At 41.4% G+C, this 23,613-nt stretch overlaps 1 protein-coding gene across 3 annotated transcripts in view; it reads right to left on the reverse strand.

The window, feature by feature from the left end:
• ADGRE1 (adhesion G protein-coupled receptor E1) overlaps positions 1-23,613 on the reverse strand; it is a 78,933-nt gene that overhangs the window by 32,437 nt on the left and 22,883 nt on the right. For 2 of the 3 annotated variants that reach the window (XM_025861038.2, XM_073887170.1), the window contains exons 6-9: positions 3,500-3,640; positions 3,277-3,414; positions 2,039-2,127; positions 415-498 (exon numbers count right to left, since the gene is read on the reverse strand). In XM_025861038.2, the coding sequence (XP_025716823.1) occupies positions 415-498; positions 2,039-2,127; positions 3,277-3,414; positions 3,500-3,640 (452 nt within the window). The remainder of the gene's footprint in view (positions 1-414; positions 499-2,038; positions 2,128-3,276; positions 3,415-3,499; positions 3,641-23,613) is intronic. The other variant, XM_025861039.2, reaches the window with a different exon arrangement.

Genomic DNA, 23,613 nt, shown 5'->3' on the forward strand with positions numbered 1-23,613 from the left:
GAAAGAAAGAAAGAAAGAAAGAAAGAAAGAAAGAAAGAAAGAAAGAAGCCACATCCTGTGTGATTCCATTTATATAATATTCTTGAAAAGACAAGACTCTAATGACAGAGATTTACTGGGTCTGGTGGTGGAGGGAGCATCTGACGATAAAGGGAAAGCCCAAGGGAGAGTTGGGGAAGGAAAAGGAACGGCTCTATATTCTGATTGTGGTGGTGGTTACACAAATCTACTTAGGTAATAAAACTCATAAAACTGGACAGAGAAGGGCAATTTTACTGTATGTCAAATTTTAAAAACTTGCAGCTGTAATAAATGCTAACTCAACCCATTAATAATAAGAGGACTTTCTGTACCCAAAGTGTCCCCCCAAGATGTTCAAAGCTTGAAACCCAGTTACAAAGACTTTGTTGTTACCTTCAGAGAAACCATGGCAGTTCTGTTTCCACAGGCATTGTCCAGAACACTGAAGGTGGCATTCATTAGTGTGCAGAAGGAACCCTGTGCCCCAGAGGAAGAGCATGAGTGAAACACTGATTGGTCGATCCCCCAGCATGTAAAGTACACATTGGCCATCCAGTCTACCACAAGAGTGATCCTAAACAGCTAAGGTGTCAGGAGGCTCTAGAATTCTCAGGAAAATAGAAACTCACCATTTGAGCAGACTTGGAGTCACAACACCTTTCTCTTCAATGAATAAAAGAAGCAAATACAAAGAAACAGCAAAACTACTTAGTGGGGTCAAAGATGGGGGAATGTGTGAAAAAAAAATTCAGTGGTCCAAATCGAATATTATTTAGCCACCAAAAGGAGTAAAGCATTGGCACCTGCTACAATGTGGGTGAACCTTGAAAACATCATGCTCCGTGAGAGAAGCCACACACACACACACACACACACAAACCATGTACTCTATGATTACAGTTATATGAAATATGCAGAATAGACCAACTGATGGACACAGGGAGAAGATCAGTGTTTACCAAGGGCCAGAGGCAGGGGGAACTGGAGGGCAATGTTGTTGGGGATACAGTTTCTTTTGAGGGGATGAAAATGTTTGAGGGCTAGAAGTGATGGTTGCACACCATGGTGAGTATACTAAATACCACAGCAAAAAGACTTATGATGTACTATATGCTGGCTAACTGAACATCAAAAGTTTTTTTTAAATAAAAAATAAAGTGTTAGAATGGTGAAGTTTTAGGTGTATCTCACCACAATTTTTATTTTTTTAATTTAATTTAATTTTATTAAGTTATGTTAGTCACCGTACATCATTAGTTTTGATGTAGTGATCCATGATTCATTGTTTTTGTAAATCACCACAATTTAAAAAACAACAACAACAACAGCAGCAGTGGTCCAAAGTGCATGGGAATTCCCAAGCTAATTTATAAGCTCCTATTGAAAATTGTGACATCAGTTCCTGAAGATGCTCATGGAGGCTCTAGTCGCTGGAACAACTTCATTAGAGAATCAGGACATCCAAATTCCTCTTTGCCTGGTCCAGGGGCTATGCATCACCCCTCCCACATCACACAGATACAGCACCAGCACCCTCACTGGTAATTAGACTCCAACATCCTTTCCTCTGTTCATGAAAGAATTCCCAAGTTTTAAATAGACAAATGTCCTCCCTTCTCAGCTTTCCTTGAAGCCAGGAAACAGAAGTGATACTGGGTTAAACTCTTAACAGAGTTTAGAGAAGAACTATGCCTTTCACTTCCCCCTCCCCATTTCCCACCAGTTGAAATGCAGACATGATGGCAGGAGCTGGAGCAGCCATCTTGGACCACAAAGTGGGAGGCTTGTGTTGATGCTGGCAGAGCACTTACAGAGCCATCATATCAACTCTCCACAGCTGACACTCAGATGTTTACAAGGAGAGAAATAAACTGGTATATAATTTAGGTCACCATTATTTTGGCCTTTGTTAAAGCTGCAAAATGACATCCTACCTGAGTGGTTTTTAGGAACCTTCTAGGAACTTCTAGAAGTTCTTCTAGGAAACTCAAGAGCTAGAAACCTTAAAAATACTTACATGTTCAGGCTCCACTGCTCCTCCCACTTGGCAGAGCTGGACCCACTCATTGTTGAGTATCACATCTTCTTTACACTTAAAGGGAATCCCTAGGAAGGAAACAAAAGCAACCAAATTAAAGCTCAACCACAGCAAACTATGACTGAAAGACAAATCTGATTTTATTATCCCCTGCTTCAAATCCATCCATTACCAGATTATATGATAGCTACACACTGAAACATCAGGGACTTTGAGAAGCAGGAGACTGAGTGAAACGATCTGGTCAGAAAAGACTATCCAGAGCATGATACCATTTTTATAATGCTCCAAAGCAAACAAAACTAAGTGAAGTATTGTTTAGGGATACATACATAGGGGGCATTTTTTTAAGTAGGGGAATTATTAACACAAAGTTCCCAGTAGTCCCCTCTGGGGAGGACTAAGAGAGATCTAATGGGGAATGAACATGCAGGAAACACAAGGGCATTGATGATATTCTAGTTCTCATGTTGGTGAGGGGCCTCAGGCATACTCATTTTATTATTATACTTCATTGCCTCCATATAAGCTACCTCTATTTTTAATGTACCAAGTATCCACAATTTTAAAAAATTTAAACCTTTCACAGTTCCCTCTTGTTCTTGGGGGGATAAAAAACCATCTCCAAAATTCCTCACATGGCTCACCATTTCCTGCAAGATCTGACCTCTGCCCATGTCCTCAGGTGCACCTGCTGCCATTTCCCCTGGTCCTCACTCTGTGTTAGCCTTAGGGTCTTTGCACATGCCACAACCCAGCACACTGAGATCTCCACTCTTCATGTGGATAATTCCTACTCTTCCTTCAAGCTTCAACTTAAATGTCACTTGCCCAGAGTATATTAAATATCTCATTACTCACTCTGAAGCACATTATGATTTTTCAGGAGTCACACTCATTGTGCTTATTAAATAATTATGTATGTGCTTTCTACTTCCCTTCCTAGACCATGAACTACATGAAGGCAAATATCATGTCCATCACATCCAGGATTGAATCATCACTGCCTAGTGCAGGGGCCTGTTTGACTAATAGATGTTCCAAGAATAATTAATTGAATGAGTGAATTAATCAATGAGTGAATGAATACATTAGAAAAGAGAGAATTGTAGATGAGGTAAAGTTAAGAGGAAGATCCTGAGTTTGAGTAGATTGAAGATATCACAACCAAACCAAGACACAGATTCCATTGCCCAGAGACACAAAGAAATGATTACTTTTGCAGCTGAAGTTCAAGGAGCCTTCTGGATTGGGTTGAAAGCCTCCAAGGCAGCTACAGCTGTAGGAGCCCAGGGCATTGGTGCAGACAGAATTGGGGCCACAAGGTGATGGATCTTGGGAACACTCATCAATATCTGCAAAGAACTTGAGAATATCAAACAACGCAGAAGAACCAGGAGATACTTCTTTCCAGGGATGTTCAGCAAACTCTCTTCTCACCTCTACATTCGACTTCTTGGTCTGTGAAGCTTGGCTGTCCATTGCTTGGTACAAAGCCAGGAGAGCAGGTGCAAAAGTAGCTCCCAGGAGTGTTGGTGCATGTTGCATTAGAAGGGCACATGTGAAGGCACTCATCAATATCTATAGGGTAGAGAATGGGCATGAGGCAAAGTTGGCTAGCAATCCTACAAAAGTCATGCTTCCAACGCATAGAGTTACCCCTAAAAAGGGGTAGCCCAAGCAGGGACAACATTTCCCAGACCCTCTGCATGTAGGTGGGACCATGTGACTAATTTTCACTTATAGAATGTGAGCAGGTACGACATCTGTCTCTTCTGGGCCAAGGTGTTTGCCAAGTGGGTGTGCCTTCTCTCTCTTTCCCCACCACTGGCTGAATCAGGGATTCCAAAGCCATAAGGGATATGAGAACCAACAGATACAAGGAAATGGATCCCTATATCACCATGTGGAGAAAAGCTGCCCATTGGCCAGGTATGTCTATATTGGATGGTAATGAGAGTAAGAAATTTCTATTAGCGTTAAGCTAGTGATTCTCAACTGAGGGCAGTGTGCCCCCTCTACCCCCTGCCAGGGGACATTGAGCAATGTCTAGAGACATCTTTGGTTGTCATGCCTGGGCTGGGGGTAGGGGGTGATCTAGTGGGTAGAAGCCACAGATACTGTCAAACATCCTACAGTCCCCAGGACAGCCCACCACCACAAAGAACTATCTAGCCCAAAATGTCAATAGCACCAGAGTCGAGGAAGCCTGGCCTACTAATACAGGGGGATGCCAGGTCACTGTGGCACTATGGAGTTACCTCTCCATCTGGAGGTTTCTGAGCCATAGGGGATATATGGAATAGAATGTCCTGGGGGGAAAATAATCAGGAGAGAGATAAGGGCAAAAGTTTTCATATTCCTCTGTCAATTCACAAAACAGGAGGAATAAACAGGCAACATCCATTAGAGGCCTGTGCAAGTATACAGTGTGTTGCACTGTGCATTACCATGAAACATTAGGAGAAGTCCTTGGGATATGAATGTAGACTAATTTGGGAATCTCAAAGGACAGGAGAATGACCCACAGCTGGAAGGTACAGGTAAGTGGTTTTCCTCTTGGTATCATAGAAAACATCTCTAAACAAAGGGTGCCCTTCTTTTAATAGTGAGCTTCCCACTTACAGACATATTTAAGCATCCACGAGGTGAACTCTCGTCAGAAATAGCACAGATGGGACCTAAGCAAGATGGCGGCGGAGTAGGAGACCTAAGTTTCATTTGGTCCCAGGAATTCAGCTGGATAGGGATCAAACTATTCTAAACACCTATGAACTCAACAGGAGATCGAAGAAAAGAACGGCAACAAATCAGGGCGCCTGGGTGACTCAGTTGGTTAAGAATAGCAACAAATCTCTGAACAGAAAAGCGACCACTTTCTGGAAGGTAGGACGTGTGGAGAAGTGAATCCGAGGTGATATCCGGGAGGATAGATAGCGGGGGAGGGTGGCTCTGTTGGCCGCTTCTGGCAAGTGATAAAGCCACAGAGCACAAAATTGGAACTTTTAGAGGTGGGCTCCACTGAGGGACGTCACTCCAGGGGCAAGGGGGGGGTGGAACACTCGTGGGGACAGTGTGGTCTGAGGATCCTTGGTGTCACAGAAAGACCAGAGGTGCCTGAGTGCAACAGAGCTCCCAGGTATCGGAGCAGGGAAGCCGGCTGCAGAGATGGAGCCGAGGAGTGGACTCTCAGCCCAGGGTTGCCATAAACCATGATCTGGGGCACAGTCGGGCCACTGCTCTTCCAGCAGGGACCCGATAAGCAGCAGATCTGGGGATACTCCCCTTCCTCCCCCAGGAGGAGCAGCGTGGGAGCGCACCACAGGGATCTGCTGGGTTTGGAGACACCACACGGGGTCATGTGCAAGAGACAGAAATGCTCGGTCAATAAAAAAGGAAACACTCGGTCACAGCCAGGTGAGCATGGAGTTCGGCCGGAGACCAGGGAGATGGGAGTGATTGCTTTTCTCTGGGAGCTCACTGAGGAGTGGGGCCCTGAGCTCTCAGCTCCTGCAGCGCAGAGATTAGGAGGCCGCCATTTTCACTCTCATTCTCCAAATTTTTATGGAAAGCTTGCAGGGAACAAAAGCTTCTGAGAGCAAACCCCAGCAGATTACTTAGCCCGAACCCCAGCAAGGCGGGGCAATTGCGCCTCTGGAAAAGACATTTGGGAACCACGGCAACAGGCCCCTCCCCCGGAAGATCAGCAAGAACAGCCAGCCAAGACCAAGTTTACCGATCAATGAGAATGGCAGAACTCCAGTGCTAGGGGAATGCTGCACATAGAATTCATGGCTTTTTTCCCCATGGTTCTTTAGTCTTTCAAAGTTAACATTTTTAAACATTTTTTTGAATTTTTCTTTTTCCTGTTTCAACCAACATCTTATCAATCCCTTTTTTAAAAGATATTTTTTATTTTTCAATTTTAGAGTCATATTCTATCCCTTCATAGTAGTTACTTTATTTTTGGTATAGATAGACAGATAGATAGATAGATATAGATATAGATTGTTCTCTCTTTAAAATTGTGGACCCAGTTTCTTCTACCAGATCAAAATATACCTTAAATCCCTAGTGTATGGCTTTGTTCTAGTCTCCTGCCTGATCATATTCTCTCCCCCGCTTTTTCTTTAAATCCTCTTCTCTCTTTTTTCAACCAACTTATCTTATCAGTATCTTTTATACAATCTTTTATAATTTTCATCTTTACAGATATATTCCATCCCTTCATCGTATTAACCCTTATTTTCTGTACATACATAAGTTTTTCTTTCTTTAAAATTTTGGGAGACACTTTCTTCTAATAGACCAAAATACGCCAAAAATCTAGTGTGTGGCACTGATCTATGCACCAGCCTGATCATATTCGCTCATATTTTTTGTATGTTTTTGTTTATTTGTTATCTTTTTCATTTCTTTTTTCTTTTCTCTTTCTTTCCCTTTCTTTTCTCCCAGTTTCAGGTCTTTTCTGATTTGTTCAGTGTATATTTTCTGGGACTGTTGTTACCCTGTTAGCATTTTGTTCTCTCATATACCTATTCTTCTCTGGACAAAATGACAAGACAGAAAAAAATCACCTCAACAAAAAGAACAAGAAGCAGTACTGACTGTCAGGGACCTAATCAATATGGACATTAGTAAGATGTCAGAACTAGAGTTCAGAAAGAGTCCACAAAACCAAAAGACAACCGACAGAATGGGAGAAAATATTTGCAAATGACATATCAGATAAAGGGCTAGTATCCAAAATCTATAAAGAACTTATCAAACTCAACACCCAAAGAACAAATAATCCAATCAAGAAATGGGCAGAAGACATGAACAGACATTTTTCCAAAGAAGACATCCAAATGGCCAACAGGCACATGAAAAAGTGCTCAACATCGCTCGGCATCAGGGAAATCCAAATCAAAACCTCCATGAGATACCACCTCACACCCGTCAGAATGGCTAAAATTAACAAGTCAGGGAATGACTGACAGATGTTGGCGGGGATGTGGAGAAAGGGGAACCCTCCTACACTGTTGGTGGGAATGCAAGCTGGTGCAACACCTCAGGAAAACAGTATGGAGGTTCTTTAAACAGTTGAAATTAGAGCTACCGTTCGATCCAGCAATTGCACTACTGGGTATTTACCCCAAAGATACAAATGTAGGGACCCGAATGGGTACGTGCACCCCAATGTTTATAGCAGCAATGTCCACAATAGCCAAACTGTGGAAAGAGCCAAGATGTCCATCGACAGATGAATGGATCAAGAAGATGTGGTATATATACACAATGGAATATTAGGCAGCCATCAAAAGGAATGAGATCTTGCCATTTGCAACGACGTGGCTGGAACTGGAGGGTGTTATGCTTAGTGAAATAAGTCAATCAGAGAAAGACATGTATCATATGACCTCACTGATATGAGGAATTCTTAATCTCAGAAACAAACTGAGGATTGCTGGAGTGGTGGGGGTGGGAGGGATGGGGTGGCTGGGTGATAGACATTGGGGAGGGTATGTGCTACGGTGAGCGCTGTGAATTGTGCAAGACTGTTGAATCACAGATCTGTACTTCTGAAACAAATAACGCAACATATTTTAAGAAAAAAGAAAAAGAAGAAGATAGCAGGAGAGGAAGAATGAAGGGGAGTAAGTCAGAGGGGGAGACGAACCAGGAGAGATGATGGACTCTGAAAAACAAACTGAGGTTTCTAGAGGGGAGGAGGGTAGGGGGATGGGTTAGCCTGGTGATGGGTATTAAAGAGGGCACATTCTGCATGGAGCACTGGGTGTTATGAACAAACAATGAATCATGGAACACTACACCAAAACAAATGATGTAATATATGGTGATTAACATAACAATAAAAAATTTTTTAAAATGACTGTAAAAAAAAAAGAACTAGAGTTCAGAATGATGATTTTAAAGATACTAGCTGGGCTTCAAAAAAGCATGGAAGATATTAGGGAAACCCTTTCTGGAGAAATAAGAGAACTAAAATCTAACCAAGTCAAAATCAAAATGGCTATTAATGAGGTGCAATAAAAAAATGGAGGCTCTAACTGCTAGCATAAATGAGGCAGAAGAGAGAATTAGTGATATAGAAGACCAAATGATGGAAAATAAAGAAGCTGAGAAAAAGAGAGATAAACAACTACTGGATCACGAGGCCAGAATTCGAGAGATAGGCAATACCATAAGATGAAACAACATTAGAATTGGGATCCCAGAAGAAGGGGGGGCTATAATTGGAGCAAATTATTGCAGAGAACTTCCCTAATTTGGGGAAAGAAACAGGCATCAAAATCCAGGAGGCACAAAGAAACCCCCTCAAAATCAGGAAAAATAGGTCAACACCCCAACATCGAATAGTAAAACATATGAATCTCAGAGACAAAGAGAAAATCTTGAAAGCAGCTCGGGAGAAGAGATCTGTAATCTACAATGGTAGAAACATTAGATTAGGGGGCGGAGCAAGATGGCGGAGGAGTGGGAGACCTAGATTTCGTCTGGTCTCAGGAATTCAGCTGAATAAGGATCAAACCATTCTGAACACCTACGAACTCAACAGGAGATCAAAGAGGAGAGTAGCAACAACTCTCTGAACAGAGAAGCGACCACTTACTGGAAGGTAGGACGTGCGGAGAAGTGAATCCGAGGCGATATTCGGGAGGATAGACGGCGGGGGAGGGGCCTCCGCCAGCCGCTTCTGGCAAGTGCTAGAGCCGCGGAGCACAAAATCGGACCTTTTACAAGTCGGCTCCGCTGAGGGACGTCACTCCAGTGGCTAAGCTGGGGGTGGAACCCTCGCGGGACAGTGGGGTCTCAAGACCCTTGGGGTCACAGAAAGACCGGAGGAGCCTGAGTGCACCAGAGCTCCCAGGTATCGGAGCGGGGAAGCCAGCTACAGAGACAGAGCTGAGGCGCGGGCTCTCAGATTGGGGTTGCCATAAACTGTGATCCGTGGCCCAGTCGGGCCACTGCTCCTGCAGCAGGGACCCAACAGGCGGCAGATCCAGGGAAACTCCCCTTCCTTCCCGGGGAGGAGCGGCGCGGGAACGCACTGCAGGGATCTGCTGGGTTTGGAGACTCCACACAGGGTCGGGTGCCAGAGATACAAATGCTCGGTCACAGGCCGGGTGAGCACGGAGTGCGGCTGGAGACCAGGGACAAGGGAGTGACTGCTTTTCTCTGGGGGTGCACTGAGGAGCGGGGCCCCGAGTTCTCATCTCCTCCGGGTGAAGATTGAGAGGCCACCATTTTTGCCCTGGTCCTCCAAGGCTGTACGGAGAGCTTGCAGGGAACAAAAGCTCCTGAGATCAAGGAGAGCTTGCAGGGAACAAAAGCTCCTGAGATCAAACCCGAGCAGCTTGCTTACCCCGGACAGGCAAGGGCGGGGCAATTCAGCCTCCGGCAAAGACATTTGGAAACCACAGCAACAGGCCCCTCCCCCAGAAGATCAGCACGAACAGCCAGCAAGCCAAGACCAAGTTTACCAATCAAGGAGAACGGGAGAACTCCAGCGCTAGGGGAATACTGCACATAGAATTCATGGCTTTTTTTTTACCATGATTCATTAGTTCATCAAAGTTAATTTTTGTTAACTGTTTTTTTTTTCTTTTGCTTTTTCCCTTTTTCAACCAACATCTTATCAATCTCTTTTTAAAAAAAAAACATTTTTTATTTTTCATTTTTAGAGTCATATTTTATCCCTTCATAGTAGTTACCCTTATTTTTGGCATATATATATAAGTTGTTCTCTCTTTAAAATTTTGAGATACAGTTTCTTCTAACAGACAAAAATATACCCTAAATCACTAGTGTATGGTTCTGTTCTAGTCTCCTGCCTGATCACATTCTCTCCCTTTTTTCTTTTTTTTTTAAATCTTCTTTCTTTTTTCAAACAACTTCTTATCTTATCAAGTCCTTTTATAAAATCTTTTATAATTTTCATCTTTACAATCATTTCTATCCCTTCATTGTATCAACCCTTATTTTGTACATATATGTCTTTCTTCCTGTAAAATTTTAGGAGGCACTTTTTTCTAACAGACCAAAATACGCCCAAAATCTACTGTGTGGCACTGATCTATGCACTAGCCTGATCATATTTGATCAGATTCTCCTTTTTTTTGTATTGTTCTGTTTTTGTTTTTATCTTTTTTTTTCTCTCTTTCTTTTTTCTTTCTTTCCCTTTCTTTTCCCCTGGTTTCAGGTCTTTTCTGATTTGTATACAGTATATTTGCTGGGGACGTTGTAAACCTGTTAGCATTTTGTTCTCTCATTCATCTATTCTCCTCTGGACAAAATGACAAGACGAAAAAAATCACCTCAGCAAAAAGAACAAGAGGTAGTACCGTCAGCCAGGGACCTACTCAATACGGACATTAGTACGGTGTCCGACCTAGAGTTCAGAATCATGACTTTAAAGATACTAGCTGGGCTTGAAAAAAGCATGGAAGTTATTAGAGAAACCCTTTCTGGAGAAATAAAACAACTAAAATCTAACCAAGTCGAAATCAAAAAGGCTATTGATGAGGTGCAATCAAAAATGGGGGCACTAACTGCTAGGATAAATGAGGCAGAAGAGAGAATCAGTGATATAGAAGACCAAATGATGGAAAGTAAAGAGGCTGAGAAAAAGAGGGAGAAACAACTACAGGATCACGAGGGAAGAATTCGAGAGATAAGTGATTCGATAAGACGAAACAACATTAGAATAATTGGGATCCCAGAAGAAGAAGAAAGAGAGAGAGGGGCAGAATGTATATTGGAGCAAATAATAGCAGAGAACTACCCTAATGCGAGGAAGGAAACAGGCATCAAAATCCAGGAGGCACAGAGAAACACTCTCAAAATCAATAAAAATAGGTCAACACCCCGACATCTAATAGTAAAACTTACGAGTCTCAGAGACAAAGAGAAAATCCTGAAAGCGGCTCGGGAGAAGAGATACGTAACCTACAATGGTAGAAATATTAGATTGGCAACAGACCTATCCACAGAGACCTGGCAGGCCAGAAAGGACTGGCAAGATATCTTCAGAGCACTAAACGAGAAAAATATGCAGCCAAGAATACTATATCCAGCTAGGCTGTCATTGAAAATAGAAGGAGAGATAAAAAACTTCCAGAAAAAATAAAAACTAAAGGAATTTGCAAACATGAAACCAGCCCTCCAAGAAATATTGAAAGGGGTCCTCTAAGCAAAGAGAGAGCCTAAAAGCAGCAAAGATCAGAAAGGAACACAGACAACATACAGTAACAGTCAACTTACAGGCAATACAATGGCACTAAATTCATACCTTTCAATAGTTACCCTGAATGTAAATGGGCTCAATGCCCCAATCAAAAGACACAGGCTATCAGATTGGATTAAAAAACAAGACCCATCCATATGCTGTCTGCAAGAGACCCATTTTAGACCCAAAGACACCCCCAGATTGAAAGTGAGGGGGTGGAAAACCATTTACCATGCTAATGGACACCAAAAGAAAGCTGGGGTGGCAATCCTTATATCAGACAAATTAGATTTTAAAACAAAGACTGTAATAAGAGATGAGGAAGGACACTATATCCTACTTAAAGAGTCTATCCAACAAGAAGATCTAACAATTGTAAATATCTATGCCCCGAACATGGGACCAGTCAATTATATAAAGCAATTAATAACAAAAGCAAAGAAACACATTGACAACAATACAGTAATAGTGGGGGACTTTAACACCCCCCTGACTGAAATGGACAGACCATCTAAGCAAAAGATCAACAAGGAAATAAAAACTTTAAATGACACACTGGAACAAATGGACTTCACAGACATATTCAGAACATTCAAACGCAAAGCAACGGAATACACATTCTTCTCTAGTGCCCATGGAACATTCTCCAGAATTGATCACATCCTAGGTCACAAATCAGGTCTCAACTGGTACCAAAAGATTAGGATCATTCCCTGCATCTTTTCAGACCACAATGCTTTGAAACTAGAACTCAATCACAAGAGGAAAGTCGGAAAGAACTCAAATACATGGAAGCTAAAGAGCATCCTACTAAAGAATGAATGGGTCAACCAGGAAATTAAAGAAGAATTAAAAAAATTCATGGGAACCAATGAAAATGAAAACACAACTGTCCAAAATCTTTGGGATACAGCAAAGGCAGTCCTGAGAGGAAAGTATATAGCAATACAAGCCTTTCTCAAGAAACAAGAAAGGTCTCAAATACACAACCTAACCCTACACGTAAAGGAGCTGGAGAAAGAACAGCAAATAAAGCCTAAACCCAGCAGGAGAAGAGAAATAATAAAGATCAGAGCAGAAATCAATGAAATAGAAACCAAAAGCACAGTAGAACAGACCCACGAAACTAGGAGCTGGTTCTTTGAAAGAATTAACAAGATTGATAAAACCCTGGCCAGACTGATCAAAAAGAAAAGAGAAATGACCCAAATCCACAAAATCATGAATGAAAGGGGAGAGATCACAACCAACACCAAAGAAATACAAACAATTCTAAGAACATATTATGAGCAACTCTATGCCAGCAAATTAGATAACCTGGAAGAAATGGGTGCATTCCTAGAGATGTATCAACTACCAAAACTGAACCAGGAAGAAATAGAAAACCTGAACAGACCTATAACCACTAAGAAAATTGAAGCAGTCATCAAAAATCTCCCAAGAAACAAAAGCCCAGGGCCAGATGGCTTCCCAGGAGAATTCTATCAGACATTTCAAGAAGAATTAATATCTATTCTCCTGAAACTGTTCCAAAAAATAGAAATGGAAGGAAAACTTCCAAATTCATTTTATGAGGCCACCATTACCTTGATCCCAAAACCAGACAAAGATCCCATCAAAAAGGAGAATTACAGGCCAATATCCTTGATGAACATGGATGCAAAAATTCTCACCAAAATACTAGCCAATAGGATGCAACAGTACATTAAAAGGATTATTCACCACGACCAAGTAGGATTTATCCCTGGGCTGCAAGGCTGGTTCAACATCCGCAAATCAATCAACGTGATACAATACATTAACAAATGAAAGAACAAGAATCATATGATCCTCTCAATAGATGCAGAAAAAACATTTGACAAAGTACAGCATCCTTTCTTGATCAAAACTCTTCAGAGTATAGGGATAGAGGGTACATACCTCAATATCATAAAAGCCATCTATGAAAAACCTACAGCGAATATCATTCTCAATGGGGAAAAGCTGAGAGCTTTTCCCCTAAGGTCAGGAACGCGGCAGGGATGTTCACTCTCACCACTGCTATTCAACATAATATTAGAAGTCCTAGCCACAGCAATCAGACAACAAAAAGAAATCAAAGACATCCAAATCGGCAAAGAGGAAGTCAAACTCTCACTTTTTGCAGATGATATGATACTTTATGTGGAAAACCCAAAAGACTCAACCCCAAAACTGCTAGAACTCATACAGGAATTCAGTCAAGTAGCAGGCTATAAAATCAATGCACAGAAATCAGTGGCATTCCTATACACCAACAACAAGACAGAAGAGAGACAAATCAAGGAGTCGATCCCATTCACAATTGCACCCAAAACCATAAGATACCTAGGAATAAATTTAACCAAAGAGGCAAAGGATCTGTACTCAGAAAACTATAAAATACTCAGGAAAGAAATTGAAGAAGACACAAAGAAATGGAAAAACGTTCCATGCTCATGGATTGGGAGAATCAACATTGTGAAATGTCAATGCTACCTAGAGCAATCTACACATTCAATGCAATCCCCATCAAAATATCATCCACTTTTTTTCAAAGAAATGGAACAAATAATCCTAAAATTTGTATGGAACCAGAAGAGACCCCGAATAGCCAGAGGAATACTGAAAAAGAAAAGCAAAGCTGGCGGCATCACAATTCCGGACTTCCAGCTCTATTACAAAGCTGTCATCATCAAGACAGTATGGTACTGGCACAAAAACAGACACATAGATCAATGGAACAGAATCGAGAGCCCAGAAATGGACCTTCAACTCTATGGTCAACTTATCTTTGACAAAGCAGGAAAGAATGTCTAATGGCAAAAAGACAGTCTCTTCAACAAATGGTGTTGGGAAAATTGGACAGCCACATGCAGAAGAATGAAACTGGACCATTTCCTTACACCACACACAAAAATAGACTCAAAATGGATGAAAGACCTAAACGTGAGAAAGGAGTCCATCCAAATCCTAAAGGAGAACACAGGTAGCAACCTCTTCGACCTCAGCCGCAGCAACTTCTTCCTAGACACATCGCCAAAGGCACGGGAAGCCAGGGCAAAAATGAACTATTGGGATTTCATCAAGATAAAAAGCTTTTGCACAGCAAAAGAAACAGTCCACAAAACCAAAAGACAACCGACAGAATGGGAGAAAATATTTGCAAATGACATATCAGATAAAGGGCTAGTATCCAAAATCTATAAAGAAATTCTGAAACTCAACACCCAAAGAACAAATAATCCAATCAAGAAATGGGCAGAAGACATGAACAGACATTTCTCCAAAGAAGACATCCAAATGGCCAACAGGCACATGAAAAAGTGCTCAACATCGCTCGGCATCAGGGAAATCCAAATCAAAACCTCCATGAGATACCACCTCACACCAGTCAGAATGGCTAAAATTAACAAGTCAGGGAATGACAGATGTTGGCGGGGATGTGGAGAAAGGGGAACCCTCCTACACTGTTGGTGGGAATGCAAGCTGGTGCAACACCTCAGGAAAACAGTATGGAGGTTCCTCAAACAGTTGAAATTAGAGCTACCGTTCGATCCAGCAATTGCACTACTGGGTATTTACCCCAAAGATACAAATGTAGGGACCCGAATGGGTATGTGCACCCCAATGTTTATAGCAGCAATGTCCACAATAGCCAAACTGTGGAAAGAACCAAGATGTCCATCGATAGATGAATGGATAAAGAAGAAGTGGTATATATACACAATGGAATATTATGCAGCCATCAAAAGGATTGAGATCTTGCCATTTGCAATGACGTGGATGGAACTGGAGGGTGTTATGCTGAGTGAAAGAAGTCAGTCAGAGAAAGACATGTATCATATGACCTCACTGATATGAGGAATTCTTAATCTCAGGAACAAACTGAGGGTTGCTGGAGTGGTCGGGGGTGGGAGGGATGGGGTGGCTGGGTGATGGACATTGGGGAAGAAATGTGCTACGGTGAGCGCTGTGAATTGTGTAAGACTGTTGAATCACAGATCTGTACTTCTGAAACAAATAACGCAACATATTTTAAGAAAAAAGAAAAAGAAGAAGATAGCAGGAGAGGAAGAATGAAGGGGAGTAAGTCAGAGGGGGAGACGAACCAGGAGAGATGATGGACTCTTAAAAACAAACTGAGGTTTCTGGAGGGGAGGAGGGTGGGGGGATGGGTTAGCCTGGTGATGGGTATTGAGGAGGGCACATTCTGCATGGAGCACTGGGTGTTATGAACAAACAATGAATCATGGAACAGTACACCAAAACAAATGATGTAATATATGGTGATTAACATAACAATAAAAAATTAAAAAAAAAGAAACATTAGATTAGCAACAGACCTATCCACAGAGACCTGACAGGCAAGAAAGGACTGGCATGATATATTCAGTGCACTAAATGAGAAAAATATGCAGCCAAGAATACTATATCCATCTAGGCTGGCACTGAAAATAGAAGGAGAGATAAAAAGCTTCTAGGACAAACAAAAACATCTGTTTCCTGGAAACAAATGAAAACGAAAACACAACTGTTCAAAATCCTTGGGATGCAGCAAAAGCAGTCCTAAGAGGAAAGTATATAGCAATACAAGCCTTTCTCAAGAAACAAGAAAGGTCTCAAATACACAACCTAACCCTACACCTAAAGGAGCTGGAGAAAGAACCGCAAATAAATCCTAAACCCGGCAGGAGAAGAGAAATCATAAAGATCAGAGCAGAAATCAATGAAATAGAAACCAAAAGAACAGTAGAACAGATCAACGAAACTAGGAGCTGGTTCTTTGAAAGAATTAACAAGATTGATAAACCCCTGGCCAGACTTATCAAAAAGAAATGAGAAATGACCCAAATCAACAAAATCATGAATGAAAAAGGAGCGATTGCAACCAACACCAAAGAAATACAATTATAAGAACCTATTATGAGCAACTCTATGCCAGCAAATTAGATAATCTGGAAGAAGTGGATGCATTCCTAGAGATGTATCAACTACCAAAACTGAACCAGGAAGAAATAGAAAACCTGAACAGACCTATAGCCACTAAGGAAACTGAAGTAGTCATCGAAAATCTCCCAAGAAACAAAAGCCCAGGGCCAGATGGCTTCCTAGGGGAATTCTACCAAACATTTCAAGAAGAATTAATACCTATTCTTCTGAAACTGTTCCAAAAGTAGAAATGGAAGAAAAACTTCCAAACTCGTTTTATGAGGCCACCATTATCTTGATCCCAAAACCAGCCAAAGACCTCATCATAAAGGAGAATTACAGGCGGAGCAAGATGGCGGAGGAGTAGGAGACCTGGATTTTGTCTGGTCTCAGGAATTCAGCTGAATAGGGATCAAACCATTCTGAACACCTACGAACTCACAGGAGATCGAAGAAAAGAATACCAACAACTCTCTGAACAGAAAAGCGACCACTTTCTGGAAGGTAGGATGTACAGAGAAGTGAATCCGAGGTGATATTCGGGAGGATAGATGGTGGAGGAGGGGGCCTCCGACGGCCACTTCTGGCAAGTGATAGAGCCGCGGAGCACAAAATCGGAACTTTTAGAAGTCGGCTCCGCTGAGGGACGTCGCTCCAGTGGCTAAGCGGGGGGTGGAACCCTCGCAGGACAGAGTGGTCTCAGGACCCTCAGGTTCACAGAAAGAATGGGGGTGCCTGAGTGCGGCAGAGCTCCCGGGTATCAGAGCAGGGAAGCCGGCTGCAGAGACGGAGCCAATGCGCAGGTTCTCAGCTCGGGGTGGCCATAAACTGTGACCCGCGGCCCAGTCGGGCCACTGCTCCTCCAGCAGGGACCCAACAAGCGGCAGATCTGGGGAGACTCCCCTTCCTCTCCCGAGAGGAGCGGCGTGGGAGGGCACCGCAGGGATCTGCTGTGTTTGGAGACCCCACACCGAGTCGGGTGCCAGAGATAGAAATGCTCAGTCACAGGCCAGGTGAGCATGGAGTGCGGCCAGAGACCGGGGAGACGGGAGTGATTGACTGCTTTTCTCCGGGGGGTGCACTGAGGAGCGAGGCCCCGAGTACTCGGCTCCTCCCGGGCAGAGATGGGGAGGACCCCATTTTCAGTCTCGTCCTCCAAAGCTGTACGGAAAGCTTGCAGGGAACAAAAGCTCCTGAGAGCAAACCCGAGCAGATTCCTTACCCTGGACCAGGCAAGGGTGGGGCAATTCTGCCTCTGACAAAGACATTTGGGAACCACGGCAACAGGCCCCTCCCCCAGAAGGTCAGCAAGAACAGCCAGCCAAGACCAAGTTTACCGATCAATGAGAACGGGAGAACTCCAGCGCTAGGGGAATACTGCACATAGAATTCATGGCTTTTTTTACCATGATTCATTAGTCTTTCAAAGTTAATTATTTTTGAAATGTTTTTTTTTTAATTTTTCTTTTTCCCTTTTTCAACCAACATCTTATCAATCCCTTTTTTAAAAAAACATTTTTATTTCATTTTTAGAGTCATATTCTAACCCTTCATAGTAGTTACCCTTATTTTTGGCAAATATATATAAGTTGTTCTCTCTTTAAAATTTTGAGATACAGTTTCTTCTAACATATCACAAATACCCTAAATCACTAGTGTATGGCTTTATTCTAGTCTCCTGCCTGATCAAATTCTCTCCTCTTTTTTTTTCATTCCTTCTTTCTTTCTTTTTAATCCTCTTCCTTCTTTTTTCAAACACCTTATCAATTCCTTTTTTAAAATTTTTTATAATTTTCATCTTTACAGTCATATACCATCCCTTCATCGTATCAACCCTTATTTTGTACATATATAAGTCTTTCTTTCTTTAAAATTTTAGGAGGCACTTTCTTCTAACAAACCAAAATACACCCAAAACCTAGTGTGTGGCACTGATCTATGCACCAGCCTAATCATATTCGATCATATTCTGTTTTTTTTGTTTTGTTCTGTTTTTGTTTGTTTTTATCTTTTTCTTTTTTTTTTTTTTTCTCTTTCTTTTCCTTTCTTTTCCCCTGCTTTCAAGTCTTTTCTGATTTATTTAGAGTATATTTTCTGGGGATGATGTTAACCTGTTAGCATTTTGTTCTATCATTCATCTATTCTCCTCTGGACAAAATGACAAGATGGAAAAATCACCTCAACAAAAGAACAAGAGGTAGAACCATCTGCCAGGCAACTACTCAATACAGACATTAGTACGATGTCGGACATAGAGTTCAGAATGATGATTTTAAAGATACTACCTGGGCTTGAAAAAAGCATGGAGGTTATTAGAGAAACCCTTTCTGGAGAAATAAAAGAACTAAAATCTAACCAAGTCGAAATCAAAAAGGCTATTAATGAGGTGCAATAAAAAATGGGGGCACTAACTGCTAGGATAAATGATGCAGAAGAGAGAATTAGTGATATAGAAGACCGATGCTAGGATAAATGATGCAGAAGAGAGAATTAGTGATATAGAAGACCGAATGATGGAAAATAAGGAAGCTGAGGAAAAGAGAGATAAACAACTACTGGATCACGAGGCCAGAATTTGAGAAATAAGAGATACGATAAGACGAAACAACATTAGAATAATTGGGATCCCAGAAAAAGAAGGGGGGGCAGAAGGTATATTGGAGCAAATTATAGCAGAGAACGTCCCTAATGTGGGGAAGGGAACAGGCATCAAAATCAAGGAGGCACAGAGAACCCCTCTCAAAATCAATAAAAATAGGTCAACACCCCGACATCTAATAGTAAAACTTACGAGTCTCAGAGACAAAGAGAAAATCTTGAAAGCAGCTCGGGAGAGGAGATATGTAACCTATAATGGTAGAAACATTAGATTGGCAACAGACATACCCACAGAGACCTGGCAGGCCAGAAAGGACTGGCATTATATCTTCAGAGCACTAAACGAGAAAAATATGCAGCCGAGAATACTATATCCAGCTAGGCTGTCAGTGAAAATAGAAGGAGAGATAAAAACCTTCCAGGACAAACAAAAACGAAAGGATTGGCAAACACAAAACCAGCCCTCCAAGAAATATTGAAAGGGGTCCTCTAAGCAAAGAGAGAGCCTAAAAGCAACATAGATCAGAAAGGAACACAGACAATATACACTAAGTTATCTTACAGGCAATAAAATGGCACTAAATTCATATCTTTCAAAAGCTACCCTGAATGTAAATGGGCTAAATGCCCCAATCAAAAGCCACAGGCTATCAGATTGGATTAAAAAACAAGAAACATCGATGTGCTGTCTGCAAGAGACTCATTTTAGACCCAAAGACACCCCCAGATTGAAAGTGAGGGGGTGGAAAACCATTTACCATGCCAATGGACACCAAAAGAAAACTGGGGTGGCAATCTTTATATCAGACAAATTAGATTTTAAAACAAAGACTGCAAAAAGAGAGGAGGGAGGACACTATATCCTACTTAAAGAGTCTATCCAACAAGAAGATCTAACAATTGTACATATCTATGCCCCGAACATGGGAGCAGCCAATTATATAAGGCAATTAATAACAAAAGCAAAGAAACACATTAACAATACAATAATAGTGGTGGACTTTAACACCCCCCTGACTGAAATGGACAGACCATCTAAGCAAAAGATCAACAAGGAAATAAAGACTTTAAATGACACACTAGACCAAATGGACTTCACAGACATTCAGAACATTCAAACGCAAAGCAACGGAATACACATTCTTCTCTAGTGCCCATGGAACATTCTCCGGAATTGATCACATCCTAGGTTACAAATCAGGTATCAACCGGTACCAAAAGATTGGGATTATTCCCTGCATATTTTCAGACCACAATGCTTTGAAACTAGAACTCAATCACAAGAGGAAAGTCGGAAAGAACTCAAATACATGGAGGCTAAAGAGCATCCTACTAAAGAATGAATGGGTCAACCAGGAAATTAAGGAAGAATTAAAAAAATTCATGGAAACCAATGAAAATGAAAACACAACTGTTCCAAATCTTTGGGATGCAGCAAAGGCAGTCCTAAGAGGAAAGTATATAGCAATACAAGCCTTTCTCAAGAAACAAGAAAGGTCTCAAATACACAACCTAACCCTACACCTAAAGGAGCTAGAGAAAAAACAGCAACTAAAGCCTAAACCCAGCAGGAGAAGAGAAATAATAAAGATCAGAGCAGAAATCAATGAACTAGAAACGAAAACAACAGTAGAACAGACCCACGAAACTAGGAGCTGGTTCTTTGAAATTAACAAGATTGATAAACCCCTGGCCAGACTGATCCAAAAGAAAAGAGAAATGACCCAAATCCACAAAATCATGAATGCAAGAGGAGAGATCACAACCAACACCAAAGAACTACAAACAATTATAAGAACTTATTATGAGCAAATATATGCCAGCAAATTAGATAACCTGGAAGAAATGGGTGCATTCCTAGAGATGTATCAACTACCAAAATTAAACCAGGAAGAAATAGAAAACCTGAACAGCCCTATAACCACTAAGGAAATTGAAGCAGTCATCAAAAATCTCCCAAGAAACAAAAGCCCAGGGCCAAATGGCTTCCCAGGGGAATTCTACCAAACATTTAAAGAAGAATTAATACCTATTCTCCTGAAACTGTTCCAAAAGATAGAAATGGAAGGAAAATTTCCAAACTCATTTTATGAGAGCACCATTACCTTGATCCCTAAACCAAAGACCCCATCAAAAAGGAGAATTACAGACCATTATCCTTGATGAGCATGGATGCAAAAATTCTCACCAAAATACTAGCCAATCGGATTCATCAGTACATTGAAAGGATTATTCACAATGACCAAGTGGGATTTATCCCTGGGCTGCAAGGTTGGTTGAACATCCGCCAATCAATCAACGTGATACAATATATTAACAAAAGAAAGAACAAGAATCGTATTATCCTCTCAATAGATGCAGAAAAAGCATTTGACAAAGTACAGCATCCTTTCTTGATCAAAACTCTTCAGAGTATAGGGATAGAGGGTACATACCTCAATATCATAAAAGCCATCTATGAAAAACCTACAGTGCATATCATTCTCAGTGCGGAAAAGCTGAGAGCTTTCCCCCTAAGGTCAGGAACGCGACAGTGATGTCCACTCTCACCACTGCTATTCAACATAGTATTAGAAGTCCTAGCCACTGCAATCAGACAACAAAAGGAAATCAAAGGCATCCAAATCAGCAAAGAAGAAGTCAAATTCTCACTCTTTGCAGATGATATGATACTGTATGTGGAAAACCCAAAAGACTCCACCCCAAAACTGCTAGAACTCATACAGGAATTCAGTAAAATGGAAGGATATAAAATCAATGCACAGAAATCAGTGGCATTCCTATACACCAGCAAGACAGAAGAAAGAGAAATGAAGGAGTCGATCCCATTTACAATTGCCCCCAAAACCATTGGATACCTAGGAATAAATCTAACCAAAGAGGCAAAGGATCTGTACTCAGAAAACCATAAAATACTCATGAAAGAAATTGAAGAAGACACAAAGAAATGGAAAAACGTTCCATGTCATGGATTGGAAGAACAAACATTGTGAAGATGTCAATGCTACCTAGAGCAATCTACACATTCAATGCAATCCCCATCAAAATACCATCCACTTTTTTCAAAGAAATGGAACAAATAATCCTAAAATTTGTATGGAACCAGAAGAGACCCCGAATAGCCAGAGGAATCTTGAAAAAGAAAAGCAAACCTGGCGGCATCACAATTCCGGACTTCCAGCTCTATTACAAACCCGTCATCATCAAGACAGTATGGTATTGGCACAAAAACAGACACATAGATCAATGGAACAGAATCGAGAGCCCAGAAATGGACCCTCAACTCTATGGTCAGCTAATCTTCAACAAAGAAGGAAAGAATGTCCAATGGCAAAAAGACAGTCTCTTCAACAAATGGTGTTGGGAAAATTGGACAGCCACATGCAGAAGAATGAAACTGGACCATTTCCTTACACCACACACAAAAATAGACTCTAAATGGTTGAAAGACCTAAACGTGAGACAGGAGTCCATCAAAATCCTAAAGGAGAACACAGGCAGCAACCTCTTCGACCTCAGCCGCAGCAACTTCTTCCTAGTAACATCGCCAAAGGCAGGGGAAGAAAGGGCAAAAATGAACTATTGGGACTTCATCAAGTTAAAAAGCTTTTGCACAGCAAAAGAAACAGTCAACAAAACCAAAAGACAACCGACAGAATGGGAGAAGATATTTGCAAATGACATATCAGATGAAGGACTAGTACCCAAAATCTATAAAGAAGTTCTTAAACTCAACACCCAAAGAACAAATGATCCAATCAAGAAATGGGCAGAAGAAATAAAGAGACATTTTTCCAAAGAAGACATCCAAATGGCCAACAGACACATGAAAAAGTGCTCAACATCACTCAGCATCAGGGAAATCCAAATCAAAACCTCAATGAGATACCACCTCACACCAGTCAGAATGGCTAAAATTAACAAGTCAGGAAATTACAGATGTTGGCGGGGATGCGGAGAAAGGGGAACCCTCCTACACTGTTGGTGGGAATGCAAGCTGGTGCAGCCACTCTGGAAGGAGGTTTCTTAAAAAGTTGAAAATAGAGCTACCATACAATCCAGCAATTGCACTACTGGGTATTTACCCCAAAGATACAAATGTAGGGATCTGAAGGGGTACGTGCACCCCAATGTTTATAGCAGTAATGTCCACAATAGCCAAACTGTGGAAAGACCCAAGATGTTCATCGACAGATGAATGGATAAAAGAGTGGTATATATATACAATGGAATATTATGCAGCCATCAAAAGGAACAAAATCTTGCCATTTGCAACGACATGGATAGAACTGGAGGGTACTATGATGAGCGAAATAATTCAGTCAGAGAAAGACATGTATCATATGACCTCACTGATATGAGGAATTCTTAATCTCAGGAAACAAACTGAGGGTTGCTGGAGTGGTGGGGGGTGGGAGGGATGGGGTGGCTGGGTGATAGACATTGGGGAGGGTATGTGCTATGGTGAGTGCTGTGAATTGTGTAAGACTGTTGAATCACAGACTTGTACCTCTGAAACAAATAATACATTATATGTTAAAAAAATTAAAAAAGAAGAAGATAGCAGGAGTGGAAGAATGAAGGGGGGAAATCGGAGGGGAGATAAACCATGAGAGACTATGGACTCTGAGAAACAAACTGAGGGTTCTAGAGGGGAGGGGGTGTGGGGATGGGTTAGCCTGGTGATAGATATTAAAGAGGGCACGTTGTGCAAAAGAAAAAAGAAAGAAAGAAAGAAAGAAAGAAAGAAGAAAGAAAGAAAGAAAGAAAGAAAGAAAGAAAGAAAGAAAGAAAG

The sequence above is a fragment of the Callorhinus ursinus genome, unplaced genomic scaffold (assembly GCF_003265705.2).
Source record: "Callorhinus ursinus isolate GAN/ISIS: 27379988/994484 unplaced genomic scaffold, GSC_fseal_2.0 scaffold77, whole genome shotgun sequence".
In the NCBI taxonomy this organism is placed as follows: domain Eukaryota; kingdom Metazoa; phylum Chordata; class Mammalia; order Carnivora; family Otariidae; genus Callorhinus; species Callorhinus ursinus.